The sequence below is a fragment of the Prionailurus bengalensis genome, chromosome A2 (assembly GCF_016509475.1).
Source record: "Prionailurus bengalensis isolate Pbe53 chromosome A2, Fcat_Pben_1.1_paternal_pri, whole genome shotgun sequence".
NCBI classification, from domain to species: domain Eukaryota; kingdom Metazoa; phylum Chordata; class Mammalia; order Carnivora; family Felidae; genus Prionailurus; species Prionailurus bengalensis.
Window position 1 is genome coordinate 17011413 of NC_057348.1, and position 16256 is coordinate 17027668.

Here is a 16256-nt window from a genome sequence, read left to right on the forward strand (position 1 = left end):
GGTCGGGGCGTCGGATGGGGTCCCCCTCCGGCTCACGGGTCCTGCCCCCACCCCCGCAGAGGCCTGCCCGACAGCCCCAGCAACTTGCTGCGCTTCATCCAGGAGGTGCACGCGCACTACCTGCATCAGCGGCCCCTGCACACGCCGGTCATCGTGCACTGCAGGTAAGGCACGGAGCGGGGAGCGGGCACTTGCCCGCGGGGTTCCTCCGGCCCCGGCCTCACGCCCCCTTCCCGCCGCAGCTCCGGGGTGGGCCGGACCGGGGCCTTTGCGCTGCTCTACGCGGCTGTGCAGGAGGTAGAGGCCGGAAACGGGATCCCCGAGCTGCCCCGGCTGGTGCGGCGCATGCGGCAGCAGAGGAAACACATGCTGCAGGAGAAAGTAAGGGGCTGGGCCGGTGGGCGCTGGACGGGGCGGGGGGCCTGCCCCGGGGGTGACGAGGCCCGGCCTAGCTGACCGGGCCGGGGGCACCGCTGCAGCTGCACCTCAGGTTCTGCCACGAGGTGGTGGTGAGACACGTGGAGCAAGTGCTGCAGCGCCACGGTGTGCCCCCTCCGGGCAGGGCTCCGACCGGCACAGGCAGCAGTCAGAAGGTGAGGAAGGCGCCCCTGGGGGAGGCTGGGCCGGCCACAGCCCCGTGGACTCGTTTTCACGTGCCTCTGTCTCCACAGAATCACCTTCCTCAGGACTCCCAGGACCTGGTTCTCGGTGGAGACGTGCCCATCAGCTCCATCCAGGCCACCATCGCCAAGCTCAGCATTCGGCCTGCTGGGGGCCTGGATTCTCCGGCTGCCGGCCTCCCTGCCCCTGTAGAGCCCCCAGGCCCGCCGCCAGCCAGCCTCCCGGAGTCTGCCCAGCTCCCCTCCTCCTCCCCACCCCCTCTCTCTTCACCGCTGCCCGAGGCCCCCCAGCCTGAGGAGGAACAGCCAGCACCTGCGCCTCCCAGCCTGGGGCCCCCCTCTTCCTCCCTGGAGCTGTTGGCCTCCCTAACTCCGGAGGCCTTCTCCCTGGACAGCTCCTTGCGAGGAAAGCAGCGGATGAGCAAGCAGAACTTTCTGCAGGCCCATAATGGGCAGGGTCTGCGGGCTGCCAGGCCCACCGATGACCCCCTTAGCCTTCTGGATCCGCTCTGGACGCTCAACAAGACCTGAACAGGCTTCGCCTACCCGGTTTTTCTGCCACATCATCTCCCACGCCTGTCTGCCCATGCCTAGCAGGGCCTCTCAGGTGGGCCTGGCCTCTCACTCCCATTCCCACTGCCTTCAGCCCTACCTGGCCCAGCCCGCACCCCTGTGGGGTTGAGACGTATCGCGGCCCTTGGGTCAAGTTCTCCTTTGTGGGACCTGACATTTTTCAGCTCTTTGCTATTAAAGTAATCAACCAACCAGTTCTGTGGCCAGTGTCTGCCCACTGCTGCCTTAGGGAGGGAGCCGGAACCTCTTAGCAAGCTTGGATGTGGACAGGTAGGAGGACGACAGTGGGGTCTCCCCTGGTGTCCACACCTCAGAAAGGTTAAGAAAGAAGGCCTGCAGCACTGCTCCACCCTGTAACCACCCCTCTACAGTCGTGTACAGCTCCTGCCTGGAGCAGCTCTCAGAGGCATGTGACTAAGTGCTGGGGTTCAGGCACACGGAGGGCACGCAGAAGTGATGGAGCAGCTCAAGGGGAAGATGCAAGTGGTTTGAAAGGTCCATGACAGATGGGATTTAAAAAAAAAAACAAAACAAAAAAACCTTTAATATTACAGTCAACAAGGCAGAACAGTTCTAGAGGCAGCTTCCAGAAGACTCAGCTCTGCACCGCAACTCCTGCCCCCCCCCCACCCCGCCTCAGTCCAGCTTCTCCAGCACGGAGGGTACATATACCAGGCTGAGCTCGCTGCCAAAGTTGCAGACGATGGCGGCATTGTCCAGCACCAGGATCTGGCGGGTGGGCTGGGCTTCACTGTTCTTCCCCAGGTAGACAGTCTGTAACAGGTCCCCGTAGTTTAGGTCCCAAAAGGAGACACAGCCCTGGCCACCAGTCACCAGCAAGTTGTCAGAGATGACACCCAAGCTTGCTCCACAGCCCAGGTCCTAGAGGCAAAGACAGGATAACTTGGTGTCTTGAATCCCTCTCTACAATACCAACAGTCCTGTGGCCCCAGTGTGCCCACCTGCTGAATGGAATAGAGCTTGATGCCTGTGCTACGGTCCCAGATGCTGATGAGGTCATCCAGACCACTACTGATGACGCAGGAGGTGGTGCAGGTGAGGGAGGTGACATCCCCACGGTGAGCGAACATGTGGCTGACCCGGCTGCCAGTCAGTACATCCCACAGGCAGATGGCCCCATCTTGTCCTCCACTGGCCAGCACCATGGTCTAAAGGAATAGGCCCAAGGGAGCCGGGTCACCGGTGGAACACCTTTGGACCCAAGGGTGTCCCGGTGCCCTGGGAGTAGGGATCCTCACTGCTTCCCAGAAGGTTCTGAGGGCCAGCTGCTGAGAGTCAGAAACAAAACCCATGGCTTGGTATCCCTGCACCCCACACACGGCCCCCTCACCTGATCAATGTACACAGTTGTGATGGCCCCCGAGTGGCCCTGCAGGGTGAAGAGGCAACACGAGTCCTCCAGACGGAACACCTGGGGCAGGGACGGGCATCAGGTTCTGACCTCTGGCGTTTTCCCAATTACATGTGGGCCAGGAAGTCCCTCCTGCATCCCCTCCCTGGCTGACCCCCGGATGCCCCCCATCACCTGTGGCAGGCCACCCGGCACCCAAGAGATGGAGCCGACTCACTCTCAGCGTGTGGTCTTGACTCCCAGTCACGAGGCGCCCAGCTGCCGCCTTCAGGGCCGTGATGGGTTTCTGGTGTGCACAGGGCACGGTGTGGGTCAGGCGACACGTTACCGTGTCACTGCTGCTGTACACAGGGGATGCGGGGGAACTGCTCCGCCCTGGGGACGACAGGCCCAGTCAGGGATCTCCGAGAAGACATCGTGCAGGCAGCCACCACACTCCGCCCACCAGGTGCACGCACTCAGCCACCCAGCCTGGGCCCTCTGACCTCGGAACTGCAGGGGGCTGAGGGCAGTGCCGGTCTCCAAGGAGAAGAAATCGAGGGAACCGTTGAGCCGGGCAGCCACGATCCTGAAAAAGAGTGGCTGCTGATGGCTCTCCCTCAGAACGCCCAGGCCCGGGGCCGAGCACTGTGGGCACCCGCCAGGTCAACTCCACCAGACGTAGGGACCGTGGCCAAGAGGCAAGTGCAGGGGCTGGGGAACATGCTGAAGCCGAAGGACCCAGGTTACAATTCTGTTGTGTGTCTTAGTCTCTTCATCTGTGAAATGGGGACAACTGCCCACCTTACAGGGTAGTCACGAGGGATAGTGTGTGAGGTGGTACCTGGAGAACATCATGTGAGACTGGGAGTTAAAAAAACAAGCACGTGCTGGGTGGGGTTCCCCTCCACGGCCTGGAGCTCACAGAGGGGCTTCTGAGGAGGGGAAATCAGCCCCAAGGAGAGGCTGTGTGTCGGAGCCACAGGAGGTACTGTTGGGCGTCCCCTCTTAAAGCAGCTTCAGTCCAAGTACCACCCACTCTATGTCCTTTTTCACAAAGAAAAGATTTTCTTCACAGCCCAGGAATTCCTAAGCAGAGATGGGGGCATTTGCCCAGTGGCCCCAAAACCTCAAAGTGAGTGGAGTTTAAAATCTTACTCCAGGGGTTGGATTTTAAACTCCAGGAGTTTAAAATCTTAGTTGGTTGAGCATCCGACTTCAGCTCAGGTCACGATCTCACAGCTAGTGAGTTCAAGCCCCGCATCGAACTCTGTGCTGACAGCTCAGAGCCTGGAGCCCGCTTCAGATTCTGTGTCTCCCCATCTCTCTGCCCCTCCCCTGCTCATGCTCTGTCTCAAAAATAAAAACATTTAAAAAAAAAAAATCTTGCTCAGTTGGTTGAGCATGACTTTGGCTCAGGTCATGCATGATCTCCTGGTTTGTGGGTTGGAGCTCCTTCATCGGGTTCTCTGTCAGCCTCTCCCTCTGCCCCTCCCCTATTTGCTGTCTCTCAAAAATAAATATTAAAAATATTTAAAAAACAAAATAGGGGTGGCTCACTTGGTTGAGCGTCTGAGCCCCATGCTGACAGCTCAGAGTCTGGAGCCTCCTTCAGATTCTGTCTCCCTCTCTCTCTGCCCCTCCCCTGCTCGAGCTCTGGGTCTCTGTCGCTCTCAAAAATAAACTTAAAAAAAAAAAAAGTTAAAAAAAAAATAAAATCTTACTCCAGCAAAAGGCCTACAAGCCCTGACTTTGAAGGGTCTGAGCCAAAGCCTGCAAAAGTATCGTGTCAGAGGGCTCGGCTGAGACCTGGGGGCCTTCCCTAAACCTGATGAAACAAACAGCGGGGAAGAATTTACAAGTGTGAAGGGACCCAAAGAACTTGGCCAGGCTGGAGGGGAGGGTATCAGCCATGGCCTTTGCAAGCACAGCCTAACGGGGTAAAAATAACAGCAGCCACCAGAACCTGAGCGCTAAGGGCAATGGGTACCCTGGCCCCGAGAAGAAAAAGGCTCCAGCTCTAGCTTAGATATCAGGGACCCCAGAGGGCAGGGCCAGCACGGACGGACAGGTGAAGTGCTGAGGAGGCATCTGGTCGCAGCGAGACCTGGGTTTATCAGCCCAGAACAGGGAGCAAAAGCTCTGGTAGCCGGGCCCGCAGGCAGTGTGAGCAGGTGGAGTCCAGGGAGGACCCACAGCCAACAGGCATGCCAAGGAAGGAGGCGAGGGAGGTGTCCAGCACCAACCAGGAAGGGAAGTTTTCACACAAAAATTCTGCTGAAAAAGCATTTTTCTGCCACTGAAAATGCAGCCAAGACCGGATCAGGTCAGCAGTGATAGGCTAATAGGGGAAAGAAAACTCTGTGGTTTCCCTCTTGCATGCTGTCACAGTGGTCAAGGGCCTATTCTGAGGGCTTTAGTGGTCACCTCCCACTGTGTGGTTTACCCCCTGTTCACAGATGGGGGGCTGAGTACCGGGAAGGGACGAGGAAGGGAACATCTAGGGACAGGGCAAGCAGCCCAGTGCTCTCACCTCTTGTCTAGGAAGACGAGGGCAGTGATACCCGAGGACACCTCCTCACTGCTGCAGCGCAGCGTGCCCTCGATGGCGTCCCACACCTGCAGGCCCAGAGGCGGTGAGCACCTGTGGGCCGGGGAGGCCCTCAAAGCCGCGTGGGGACTGCCCTCTGCCCGCTCCCGGGGTCCCTGCCCACCTCCAGGCGGCCGCTGCTCCGCCCCACCACGATAAGGCTGCCCTGCAGCTCCAAGCTCCAGATGGAGCCGTCTGCGCTGGGAGCCCAGGCCAGGGACGGGGAGCCCTTCTCGGGAGGACAGACCCCGTCCTCCTCAGGGGTCAGGGGCGGCCCGGGCCCAGGGGAGGGCGGGCGCAGGGCTGGCGTGGGCCCCGGCGCCAAGCCATCCTCCTGGTACACGCGCTGCACCAGGCGGCTGAAGTCATAGCCCGGGCCGTCACGAGCACGGCTGCAGCCGGCCCGGTGCCGGGGTTCGGGCTGCGCTGGTTCCAAGAGCCTAGGCTGCGCCGAGAAGTTGGTGTCGATCAGGCAGGTGAGGTCTGGCTGGTCCCCGAAGAGGGCGGGCGGCGGAGGGCCCCGGGGGCGGTGCCGCAGAGGAGGGCTGTCCCCCGGCTCCTCCAGGCCCCCCTTCCCGCTGTCGGACAGCCGTTCCCAGCTCTCCTGAGCCTCGAACGCGCTGCCAACGCCACTGTCGCGGCGCTGCCTGTCGGGGGGGGGGGGGGGGGCCGGGATGACGGAGTGAGGACGGAAGGGGGTGACGGGCAGGAAGTGTGGGAGGAGGGTGGGGCACGGGTGGGGCCGGGCACCTACCCCGGGCGCGGGATGCGCGTGAGGCAGTCCCCGGTCTGCGCGTCCCACACACAGACGTGGCCCGCCAAGCAGCAGCTCACCAGCAGCATGCCGTCGCTGGCCAGACACTCGATGTCCTGCGGGGACGGGGCACGTGGGCATGGGCAGAACCTGACCCCGCCCCCGGCCCCGCCCCCCCGGGCCGCAGCGCTCACCATGAGGTGCCCGCGCAGCACCAGCGGCACGATCTCCGTCTCCGGCGGCGCGTAGCCGTAGTCGTCGCAGGGCAGCTCCCCGCGCCGCCGCCGGCCGGGCCCGCTGCCGGGCTGCCCGTAGTTGCGCGGGCAGAGCACGCGGTAGAGGCAGAGCAGCAACAGCACGAGCACCATGCCGGCCGCCAGGCCGAGCGCCGCCACCCTGCGCGGGCGGGAACGTGGTTAGGCGCGCCGCCGGCCCCCGCCGACCACCCCCCGCCCCCCCCCCCCCCCGCGGGCCTTACTTGTACAGGGTGACGTCGCCGTGGGCCTGCGCCGTCCCCGGCGCCCTGGGACCGGCCTCCCAGGGCCCACCCAGCCCGGGCCGCCGCGGGGGCCAAGCGCTGCGGCCGTCCTGAGGGTGCCGCCCCTCCAGGGCCTCCCTGGGGTTGAGGCGCAGCGTGACCGGGATGACGGGCAGCAGGCTGATGTACCTGGGGGAGGGCGGGGGAGGGGGGCGCGGTCGGCGGGGTGCCTTCAGAAGGGCCTTCCCTGCTTGCCAGGCGGACTGGCTCAACCTGCCGGACTCCAAGCCCACCCTCTGGGGACGGTCCAGACTCCTGTCCCTCCCGGCCCAGCTCAGGGCACCCAACCCTGCTCTGGTACAGGCAGCAGTACCCATACTGCCGCCACCGAATGCCGGCCGCCCCCACCACCCATCGTGGCACAGAGTGGGCGAAGGCCCGCGCGAGTCGATCTCATTCCAGCCCAGCGGCTGGCAGCGGCCTGGGACTCCCTGGAGCACAGCGCAATGCTGCTGACTTGAGCCCTAGTTCCTACCTCACAACCCTATGCTGTTTTTCTGAAAGGAAACGCAGAATTCAAACCGGTGGGTCTCCCCCTCTGGAGCGGGTGAGCTGACACCGAGTGGGGAGGTGGCACCTGGCACAGCCCAGCTCACCTCTTGGCCAGGGTGATGTTGTAGTAGCTGAAGAGCGTAGGCCAGTGGCGGAAGGAGAGTTTCCTCCAAAGTTCCTCATCCTCAGGCCCCCAGGTTACCTCTGGCACTGGGCTGTCCTGGGTGCCCTCTGCTGGACCCCCAGGCTCGGGTGGCTCTCCCAGCAACGTCTGGTTCTCGGACAACTTAGGGGCATCAGCGGGGAAGATGGAGAAGGCAGGGTCCGGGTGGCTGGCAGGCAGCACGCCGCTAGGCACGGGCATGGGAGTCAGGGCGCCCTCGCCCAGCGGGCTCTGTTCTGTCACCTGCGCGGCAAGGTAGGTACGCAGCCCTGCCGGGTCCGTGTACACCAGGATGCCGATCCAGACAACCGTGCCAGCCTACAGGGGGCAGTGGGTGCTTAGTGTGGCCTCTGGGTGGCCCCGAGCCCCGGCAGCGTTGGCCGTCGTGCCAGGAAGCAGCAGCACAGGGACCTCACGTCTGGGGATGGGGAGAGGACACAGGCCCCAATCCTCTTCCCTTCTGCCTGGTCATGTCCTTTCACTACCACCTGGGCCAACTGCCATTAAAGGGACCTAGTTCCCTTTCCATGGTCACAGTTTGGGTTTCCTGGCCTAGAAATACAAAGAGCATCCTCAGAACTTCCCCAACCCCCATATCAAAAAGTGGCCACCATTCCCACGGTCAGCATAGCAAGAAGGACAGGCTGGCTGACCTGTTCCAGAGACACTTATGGGTACGCCCATCCTCAGAGGACCTCAGTCCTGCTCCCTCTCACTGTAGCTCCATGGGGGCACCACGGCTGGCCAACGGCCAGCCCTACTCCTCTGCTGCTCCCCAGTCCAGCCAGTGAATTATTTGGGCCAGAATTTTCTGATGCCTGCGCACTATGTAGCAAGGAAACCCTGCTCAGGGAAGCATGGTAGTTCCAACCATGGTGGTTCCGCCCTGTCTACCAGGCTCCTGTCCTGGGTCCCTCTCGGGAGATGACGACTCTTCTACCTGATGCCCCCGGGGCTGCTTCTCCCAGAGATAGGCTTCACCTCAGAAGCCACCAGGGTCTGGCCAGGAAGGTACGGTGGGCAGCCTCCCAAAGTCAGGCTTCATGGGGCCATGATGGCCTAAGGAGCACCCCCACCTCCAAGGCAAAGTGCAAGAGTCTGGAGGGAACTGAGTGCTGGCCCTCGAAGGGCAGGGCAGGGGTGGCAGGTACCATGATAAGGCGCTGTGCCAGGCGAGTGCGGGCCAGGAAGTAGATGACACGCAGCCTCTTCGGGAGCCGCAGGTTTCGGAAGGACGACGGTTGCAGTGTGATGGTGTGGGGTGTGGACGGCCGCACAGCCAGCTGACGCTCAAAGCGTGCCGGCCGCCCCACTGGCTTTGCTGGGGGCAGGCAGGCCTCAGAGGGCAACCGCTTGTTCAGGTCTGCTAGCTGTTGGGGGCACGGTAGTCAGGGCTCAAGGCTGCACAGGAGGCGGGGGACTGCCCCTGACCAAAGCCCGCACTGCTCTCACCCCAAGCCCTGAGCATGGCGAGGGCCAGGGGGGAGGCTGGTGGGGCAAGGCACAGCCCACTCCTACCTCCATTCGGCGAATGTCAATGGACAGGACAGTGGTGAAAAACAGCATCTGAAGGAAGAAGTCTGACACCAGGCCCACAACAGCAAAGAGACAGAACTCCTGGAATCAGAGATGAGGGAACACGATGACATCATGGCCTAGCACCCGAGAAGCAACTCCCTGCTTGCAGGCACCTCAGAATCTGCAAGGCAGTGGCAGGCAGAGCACAGCAAAAAAGAGATGCTGGTAAGTTCTGAGTCTGGGAGTGGCCAAGGAGGGACAGTGCCAGCTGCTCCCACCACCCCACCAGGGGGCAGCAGAGACCCCATGCACCTTTATGCACAGAAGGCTGAAGGGTGTGAGCTTTCCCTACATCTTCCATCTCCTGAGAGAAGAGGGCCTGATCCAATCTTGAAAGCTCTGAGCCCCACCAGCCTGCCCCCCCAAAAGCCCTCCCCCACTAACCCCCTGGCCCTGCTCAAATGCTATGACCAACACCTGCCTGGAGCCCAGGCTGACCCATTATCAGGACTCTCAGAAAGCTTCCTGGCCAGTGACTGCAAGGGACCAAAGTGGGCGAGAGGACAGGAGGGAATTAATTTCTGCCCTGAAACTGAATAAATGTAGTCTCTCTGCTCCCCAAACTCTGCTCACATTTCAGTCTTCCCCTGCCCTTCACCACAGCTGCCATTCGAATCTGGGGGGCAGAGGAGGGATCTAGCCCATGGTGGCACAGTGGCCAAGTCCGCTCCTATGTCACAAGATGGCAATATGTCCTGCAGATGCCCTCTGGGTAAAAGCCTGCAGCCCTCTGTTCTCTGCTCACCCCCACAACTCAGTAGGCCCACCAGCGTTGGGGAAGGACAGGGAGGACATCACTCCCTTCCGTCAACCCCTCAAGCAACAGTCATCGAGTCCAGGTTCTGGCCCAGTGGAGGTCCTCCTCCACCTGCTCACAGCCCCACAGCTGAGTGAGGCACTTGGCCAAGAGGAGGAGCCACTCTGAGCAATGGGTGGTGGCCATGTGTCTGGAGGCCACATATGGGGGTCAGGGCTAAGCCTAGGAAAGAGGAGGGCACAGAATCAGGGACCCCACGATGTTTCTGCCTGAGAAAAGAGAAACAGGTGTGACTGGAACTGGGCTGAGAACCTCTGAACCAAGGCTGCCAGGAGCACTGTGCACAGAACCACCATCCCGGCAGCAGAGAGGTCCCATCTCCCAGGTGAGGGTGCCTGTGTTGAGAAGGGTGCACCCTGCACAGAGCTGCACAGCTGGGGAACTGGTCAACTGCTTCTGCGCTCACCCGAGTGGCGGGCCCTGGGGCCTTACCTGGATGGCGGGCACCAGGGTGAAGTAGCCAATGAGGATGATGCCCAGCTCTGTGGCCATGTTCTTCATGATGGACCAGCTCTCGCTGCTTAGGCCTGCAGAGGACAACAACAGGGCCTTGGGGCCAGCACATGTCTGCGCACGACCTTGTGCTCCTCAGAGGGGAGAGGCACGGGGAGGGCGCCCAGCCTTCTGAGGCGGCAACTCCACCACGGCGCCCCCGGCTCGGGAAGCTACCGGGGCCCAGGCTCCAGGTGCTGCCGTCACTGCACAGTCGCCATGAAGAAGGGGCCGAGGGGGGCACAGAGGCAGGGTGCCAAGGTGAGCAGTGCCATCCACTCTGGCACAGCCGGCCTCCACGGATTGTCCTGTCCGGTCAGCACGGGCATGGTGTGAGTGTGCCTGCCCACACGTGGCAGAGGCCCGAGCAATGGAAGTGCCAGCTGTTCTTCCTCCAGCCCTTCCCCCATAGCGAGCCCCTGGTGGGAAAGGCACCATGTCCCCTCATATCCTCAGAGCTCCCCATCTAGCGCAGGGCCTGGCCTCTCACAGGAGCTCACGAAGGTTCCTCGAATGAATAAACAGTCTACCCTTGGCCTTGTTCCCACAGACCTGGGGTCCGGAGGAGGAAGTGCAACACTTCAGACTTTCAGGCCTAGGCTCCCTGCCCACTTTCCTCAGAACCCCGATCCCCAGCTCCTGGCACTGAGTCCACGGGGCCTTTTCTGGCAGTTGTGGAGACAGCGTCTCTGAAGTGAGCAGCCACAGAAGCCTGGACCTAGTGTGGTGGAGTGTGGCAGGGAGAGAAAGCACCAGGTACCAGTCTGGACAAAGGGCCACTGAACACACGAGTCCCGCAGCAGAGTCCAGTCTGTGTTCTTACTGACATGTGAACCAGGACACGGTAAAGTCCAGCGACTCTTTGGTTCCTCAGGGCACACGCTAACAAGCTGCCAAGGCCTGGTGGCCCACATCAGATTACACTAGAGGGCAAAGCAAGGGTGACGTCTGGGGCTCCCCATCTCCCCCGCAGGAGGAAGCCCAGCACAGACCGCCCGCCCGCCCTGGCGCACCCCCACAGCCGGCCGTGTTACCTTGGGCAATGCGCAGCTTCACCTCGAGGTCCACTGGGGTCGAGACCACGGACTTGGTGAGCACCAACACGTTCTCTAACCCAATAACCACCACAAGGTAGGGGAAAATCTCTCTGAGGACAGAGAGGGAGAGGGTGAGGACAGTGCTGAGGAGGGCCCCCAACACAGGCTGGTTCTCAACAGGTTTGGGCCCCAGGAAGGCTGTGGGGTTTGAAGCCTGTAGTGGGAGGCAGCTGAGTGACTTCCAGAAGCACAGAGCAGAAACCCTAGACTCCCCCGCTGTGCTACATAGGGCCTCTGCCTACCCAGTTCTCGGCTTTCAGGCCGGCAAGCATCCCTGCCTCTGACTATGCAGCACAGCGGAAGGAGGGCCAGAGGAGCCCCCAGCTGTCGGAGCAGCCTTCTCCCACACAGGACTCTGCTGGCCAGAGGAAAGGACCATGGCCGGGACCCCTCAGCAGCACTGCAGGCCAAGCCATTGGGACTAAGTGGAAGCGGAACGAGAGGAGCTCCAAGCCCTGCTCGGCTCTGGAGAGACTGTTTGGAGAACTGGTCCTAAAGAAAACTACTAAGCTCTCTGGGACCACAGGCTCACACCACTGGAGATGAACAGGGCGCACCAGCTGAGGTGTGTGCCTCATGGGACCTCTGCTGTGGGGCAGTGGAAATGAGGGCTCTGAGGAGGCTCTGGCACAGCAGCCAGCCACGGGGGAGGGATGTTAGCATCAGGTTCAGGAAAGGAAGCAAGTGTTCTACGAGTAAGGGAAGTAACAGAGAACACAACATTGCTGCTCCTGCAACTGGCCTGACAAGCCAGGGAGGGGACAGCCAGTCAGTGACCACTAACAGACAGGTGGGCGGGGCCTAGGAGACAGGGCTTCCAGCCGACTGGGAGATAAAGGACAAAAGAAAGCAAATATCATTGGAAAGGCGGCAAATTCAAGTGTGCTTGTGTCTTTTTTTTTTTTTTAAATGATGTTTATCCATCTATTTTTGATAGAGACAGAGAGACAGAGAGTGCATGCTAGTGCAAGCAGGGGAACAACCGAGAGAGAAGGAGACAGAGAATCCCAAACAGGCCCCACACTGACAGTGCAGAGCTTATGCAGGGTTCAAACCATGAGATCACGACCTGAGCCAAAATCAAGAGTCACTCACTCAACTGTCTGAGCCGCCTGGGTGCCCCTGTGCTTATGGTCTTTTAAAAACTTACTCTGAAATGACCTATTCTATTAGTCACTTAAATGTTTTAATAGTAAAAAAAAAAAAAAAAAGGAAAAACCCGTGTGTGCCTTAAGCCATCAAGGAGTAGAATGCAGGAGTATATGTAATATGTGAACACACAGACACCTATATACACACACACACATGCAATACAAGGGTATACATATGCATACACACTTACATACACATACACGAATACACGTTCCACATATACACACATGTACGTACACACACATGCCTATATATATGTATATATAGATATACTACATATACACGTATATGAATATAAGCCCAGTAACTCAAAGGTAAAAAGTGTACCTCTTAAATGTCAAAATAACAACGTGAAGATATAGGGTAACGGCAAGCCCAGGGGCTCTCCAGCCTGAGGGTACTCCCTGAAGCTCAGCGGAGCCTAGTGGGGACCTACCCGCCGTTGAGGGTGGGTGTCAGGCCGAAGAGTGTGCAGAGCCCCACAGACATGAGCAGCGAGCTGAGCACTGTGACCACGGCAGCCAGAGCCAGCCCCCACTTGGACTTGACCATGTCGATCTTGCCTGGAGGGCAGAGAGGGCACATCAGGGCTGCATCTCTCCCAGAACGAGACTCACAGGGCCCTTCTGTGCAGGGCTCCTAGGAGTAGAGTGTGCCCTGACAGCTGAGGAAGGGACGGCCCCTGGTTTAACCTAAGAAAAGGATGACCATGTATACTTCATACTTCCCAGTCTCAGAGGAGGAGTGTGTCTTTTGGGAACCCTAACCCAGGAAAGATCTTTTCCTGAGAAGCCAGAAAAGCCATGGACCCACCCGAGCCCCTGAGACTCTGCTGGGGGATGAAGCCCTGGGCGTGTCTGACATCTCTCCCCAAGCCACCTCCAGAGGCAGGGAAGCAGGCGGTCTGGAATGCCCGTTTAGCTTGGAGGAAGCCCCTAGCCTCTGTGCTCTGGACCTACGCGTAGAGAAGTAGATGTAAGCAAACAAGATGATGTAGGTGGTCACAAGCGGGATGAGTTCCGCGATGCCAATCTCCTCCTTGAAGTGCACGTGGACCAGGCTCTCCGCCCGAAGGGTGCAGTTGGGGCTAGGGTGCAGGAGCATCAGACGGGCCCGCAGGCTGCCCAGGAACCTGGTCATGGAGCAGGTGGGATAGATGGACCGGCCCTCTTGGACCAGGGGCAAAGGCAATCCCTGAAAGGAAGGCCCATCAGGGCTTCCCTCCTCCCCATGTTGGAGGGGGCTTTTCTGTGGTGTCCGAACTTCCTTGCAGTCTCTAAGGGGTCTTGGAAGAATTCTCAAGTTGTCTCAGGAGCCCCCCACCCCACCCTGCCCTGCTCCTTCCTCAACGTCCCTTTCCCAACCTATCAATGCCAAACGCCCACCAGGACAGCCAACCGGAGGCATCTCAAGCACTCTCTCCCTTGCTAGGGAGCTGCCTACAGCACTTTGCTGGGGAGGCCTGAGGCCACATGAGGCTCAGTAGTCTCCAGCTGGGGACCCCTGCCACAGGCTCAAGAAAGCCCAGTGGAGGCATCAAGACACTAAATTTGCCAGCCCTGCCTTAGTCCCTATTCTTAACCAGGAGTCAGGTCACCCCACTCAAATGTGAAAAGACAGCATCCCTCAATCTAAGAGAGAGAAACATTTCAACAGGAGGCCTGAAAACTCTAAGTTCCCAGGGGGGCATTCTGGACACCCTAGACCAGAACAGGGACTACTCAAAGCTTCATACCATTCCCAGCCAGGAGCCCCGAGCCGACAGCCTTACTTGGCATGGTAGCGCTGGAAGACCAGAGTAATGGTGTAGGAGACCATCCTCTTCCTGGTGTAGAGGCTCACCCCACTGTACTTCCCAGGAACACCAAACAGCAAGTCTGCAGATGGAAACCAGGAGGTACTGACAGAAAAAGGCAGCTGCCGTAGAGCCGCCAAGGACCCCTCCCACACCCTAAAAAACATAGGGTAACCCCTGATCTGTCAGAGCACCCATCAAAAAGGACAGAGTGACCAACAGGGCACCCTTGCGGGCCCCTAGGGAATCTGCCCTGGAGTACCTTTGAGCGTGGCTGAGGTCTGTAGGGTTTTGGGCTCATGCTGGTGGATGGTCCCGATGATGTCAGGATCAGCATGGAAGCGTTCCCGGTCATTCTGCCAAAAGTTCCCAGGGGATAGCAGCAGGCACCCATGCTCAGGAAGTAAGTTCCGGAGCTTCCTGAGGCCAGGCAGTAGGTCGGTCACCTGCAGGCATACCTCCTCCAGGCCCCTGGTCCCGGAACTGTGCAGGACATAGGACAAGGCATCTGTCGTGTCTGCGAGCACAGGGCAGGCCCACTGCACTTACAGAGGGACCCTCTGTCATCAGGTTCCCAGATGCCTGGTATCTCTAAGAGCCTAAGGATTAGGGCAGCAGGAGAAAGTTCTTTTAGGTGGCCAACAACCAAACCATGTGGTTGACTGACCTCCAAAGTACATTTGGGGCCCAAGTCTCTCTAAGTAAGTTCTGGGAACATGCACAACCTCCCACCGATGAAGACACCTCAGCCAATTCAGTGGGCAAAGAGGCGAGGGTGAAAATTAGGGGCTTCATTTCATTCACCAGAATGCATGTCAAAGCCCTCAGCTAACTAAAACCCAGCGGAGCGGGTGAAGCAGCCTGTGAAGCCAGCACAGGCTGGGGAGCGCCACCCGGGCTGGGGCTTCAGAAGCGATCCCCAGGGGAAGTGTGCTTCTCCTCAGCTCGGCTACCACCACCATATCCATATCTCATAACCGTTGGGCAATAAGCCATCTGAGGCGCGAGGCAGGCAGTTCCCCGTCAGCTCATCACAAGGTCAGCCCCGTGGACACCTACTCTGTCTGAGACCTGCGGATGAAACTATGTGTGCCATCCGTGTAGGTTGAGGGGTAGTGGGGCCACAATGTGAAAGTGGCTCACCCGCCATTCTCACTTGTGCAATTTCTGCAGCACTGGCTGGCGCAGTGGAATCACACCGAGGACCGTACGCCCTCCACCTTCAGTAGGGAACAGATTCAGGGAGGCTGGGGGCACTGACAGGGATACCTGTCTCTTAGCACGTGGTTCCGGATCTCTTCCACCAGCTGGAATGCCCGGGACAGAGGTGAACGAAACACATCTACTGCCAGGAGGTTCTTGTGCCAGGGAGACACTGAAGACTTCACAAATATCTGCTGGATATAAGCCACCGGGGCACCCACGTACTGCAGAAGAAACAGGGCAGGGGTGAAAATGTCAGCTCGGCAAATGAGGGAGAAACGGGCCCACACTCAATAAGGATTTACTAAGCATCTACTATGGGCAAAGCACTGTGGGGCCCAAAGGATGGGCCTTCAAAAGTGAAGACGTCTCCAAGGGGTTCTTTGCAATTTATGAACCACATTCCTACACACTTCCCCATAGATCAGGGGTCGGCAGACTATGGCTACAGGCTAAATCAAGCCCAGCGCCTGCTTTTCTAAATCAAGTTTTACTGGAACACAACCAGGCCCACTCCATTCCGTCCTGTCCACGACTGCTTTCCCACAATAATGGCAGAGGTGAGTGTTCACAACAGAGACCGTGTAACCCACAAAGTCTCAAACATTCATCATCTAGCCCTCTATGGAAAACGTCTGCCGAATTCACAGTAGACCATCAGCTCCCAACAGGGTGCAGCCTGTCTTACTGATCCTGCCGTTTGCAGGTCAGTGGTTTTTAAAGACCGAAAGACCCAACTTTAAATCCCAGCTCTCCAAGTGTATGGCCCTGGAAACATTTTTGACTTCTCTGGATTTCAGTTTCCTCACTGTGAAAGGGGGGTGACTGACATTCACTCTGCAGCATCAAGATGCACACACATCTCACACCACACAGACACACGTGTGTATACAAATAGCACGTGCACAGACAGGTATTAATGGAAATGTTAGCAATAGACAGTGTGGCACATCATTTCATCAACCCCCCACAATAGTCCTCTGAGACGCAAGGTGACTAGCTGGGGCTTCATAACTCCCGCAGGGTGCTGCAAGGTCTCAA

General features: G+C 59.2%; 2 protein-coding genes across 3 annotated transcripts in view; one reads left to right on the forward strand and one right to left on the reverse strand.

The window, feature by feature from the left end:
• The window catches only part of PTPN23 (protein tyrosine phosphatase non-receptor type 23), a 36596-nt gene extending 35212 nt beyond the window's left edge, over positions 1–1384 (forward strand). For both annotated transcript variants that reach the window (XM_043587278.1, XM_043587279.1), the window contains 4 exons: positions 60–164; positions 243–381; positions 480–593; positions 672–1384. In XM_043587278.1, the coding sequence (XP_043443213.1) occupies positions 60–164; positions 243–381; positions 480–593; positions 672–1151 (838 nt within the window). In that variant the 3' untranslated portion in view covers positions 1152–1384. The remainder of the gene's footprint in view (positions 1–59; positions 165–242; positions 382–479; positions 594–671) is intronic.
• A 336-nt stretch (positions 1385–1720) lies between these two features.
• Positions 1721–16256, reverse strand: part of LOC122487206 (SREBF chaperone) — a 73595-nt gene continuing 59059 nt past the window's right edge. The window contains exons 4-23 of the mRNA XM_043587280.1: positions 15282–15439; positions 14275–14495; positions 13989–14094; positions 13177–13349; positions 12654–12780; positions 11003–11115; positions 9909–10003; positions 8600–8698; positions 8233–8451; positions 7023–7399; positions 6367–6555; positions 6083–6284; positions 5889–6004; positions 5259–5781; positions 5078–5163; positions 3051–3133; positions 2783–2940; positions 2545–2625; positions 2156–2362; positions 1721–2075 (exon numbers count right to left, since the gene is read on the reverse strand). Coding sequence (XP_043443215.1) covers positions 1830–2075; positions 2156–2362; positions 2545–2625; positions 2783–2940; positions 3051–3133; positions 5078–5163; positions 5259–5781; positions 5889–6004; positions 6083–6284; positions 6367–6555; positions 7023–7399; positions 8233–8451; positions 8600–8698; positions 9909–10003; positions 11003–11115; positions 12654–12780; positions 13177–13349; positions 13989–14094; positions 14275–14495; positions 15282–15439 — 3579 coding nt within the window. The 3' untranslated portion in view covers positions 1721–1829. The remainder of the gene's footprint in view (positions 2076–2155; positions 2363–2544; positions 2626–2782; positions 2941–3050; positions 3134–5077; positions 5164–5258; positions 5782–5888; positions 6005–6082; positions 6285–6366; positions 6556–7022; positions 7400–8232; positions 8452–8599; positions 8699–9908; positions 10004–11002; positions 11116–12653; positions 12781–13176; positions 13350–13988; positions 14095–14274; positions 14496–15281; positions 15440–16256) is intronic.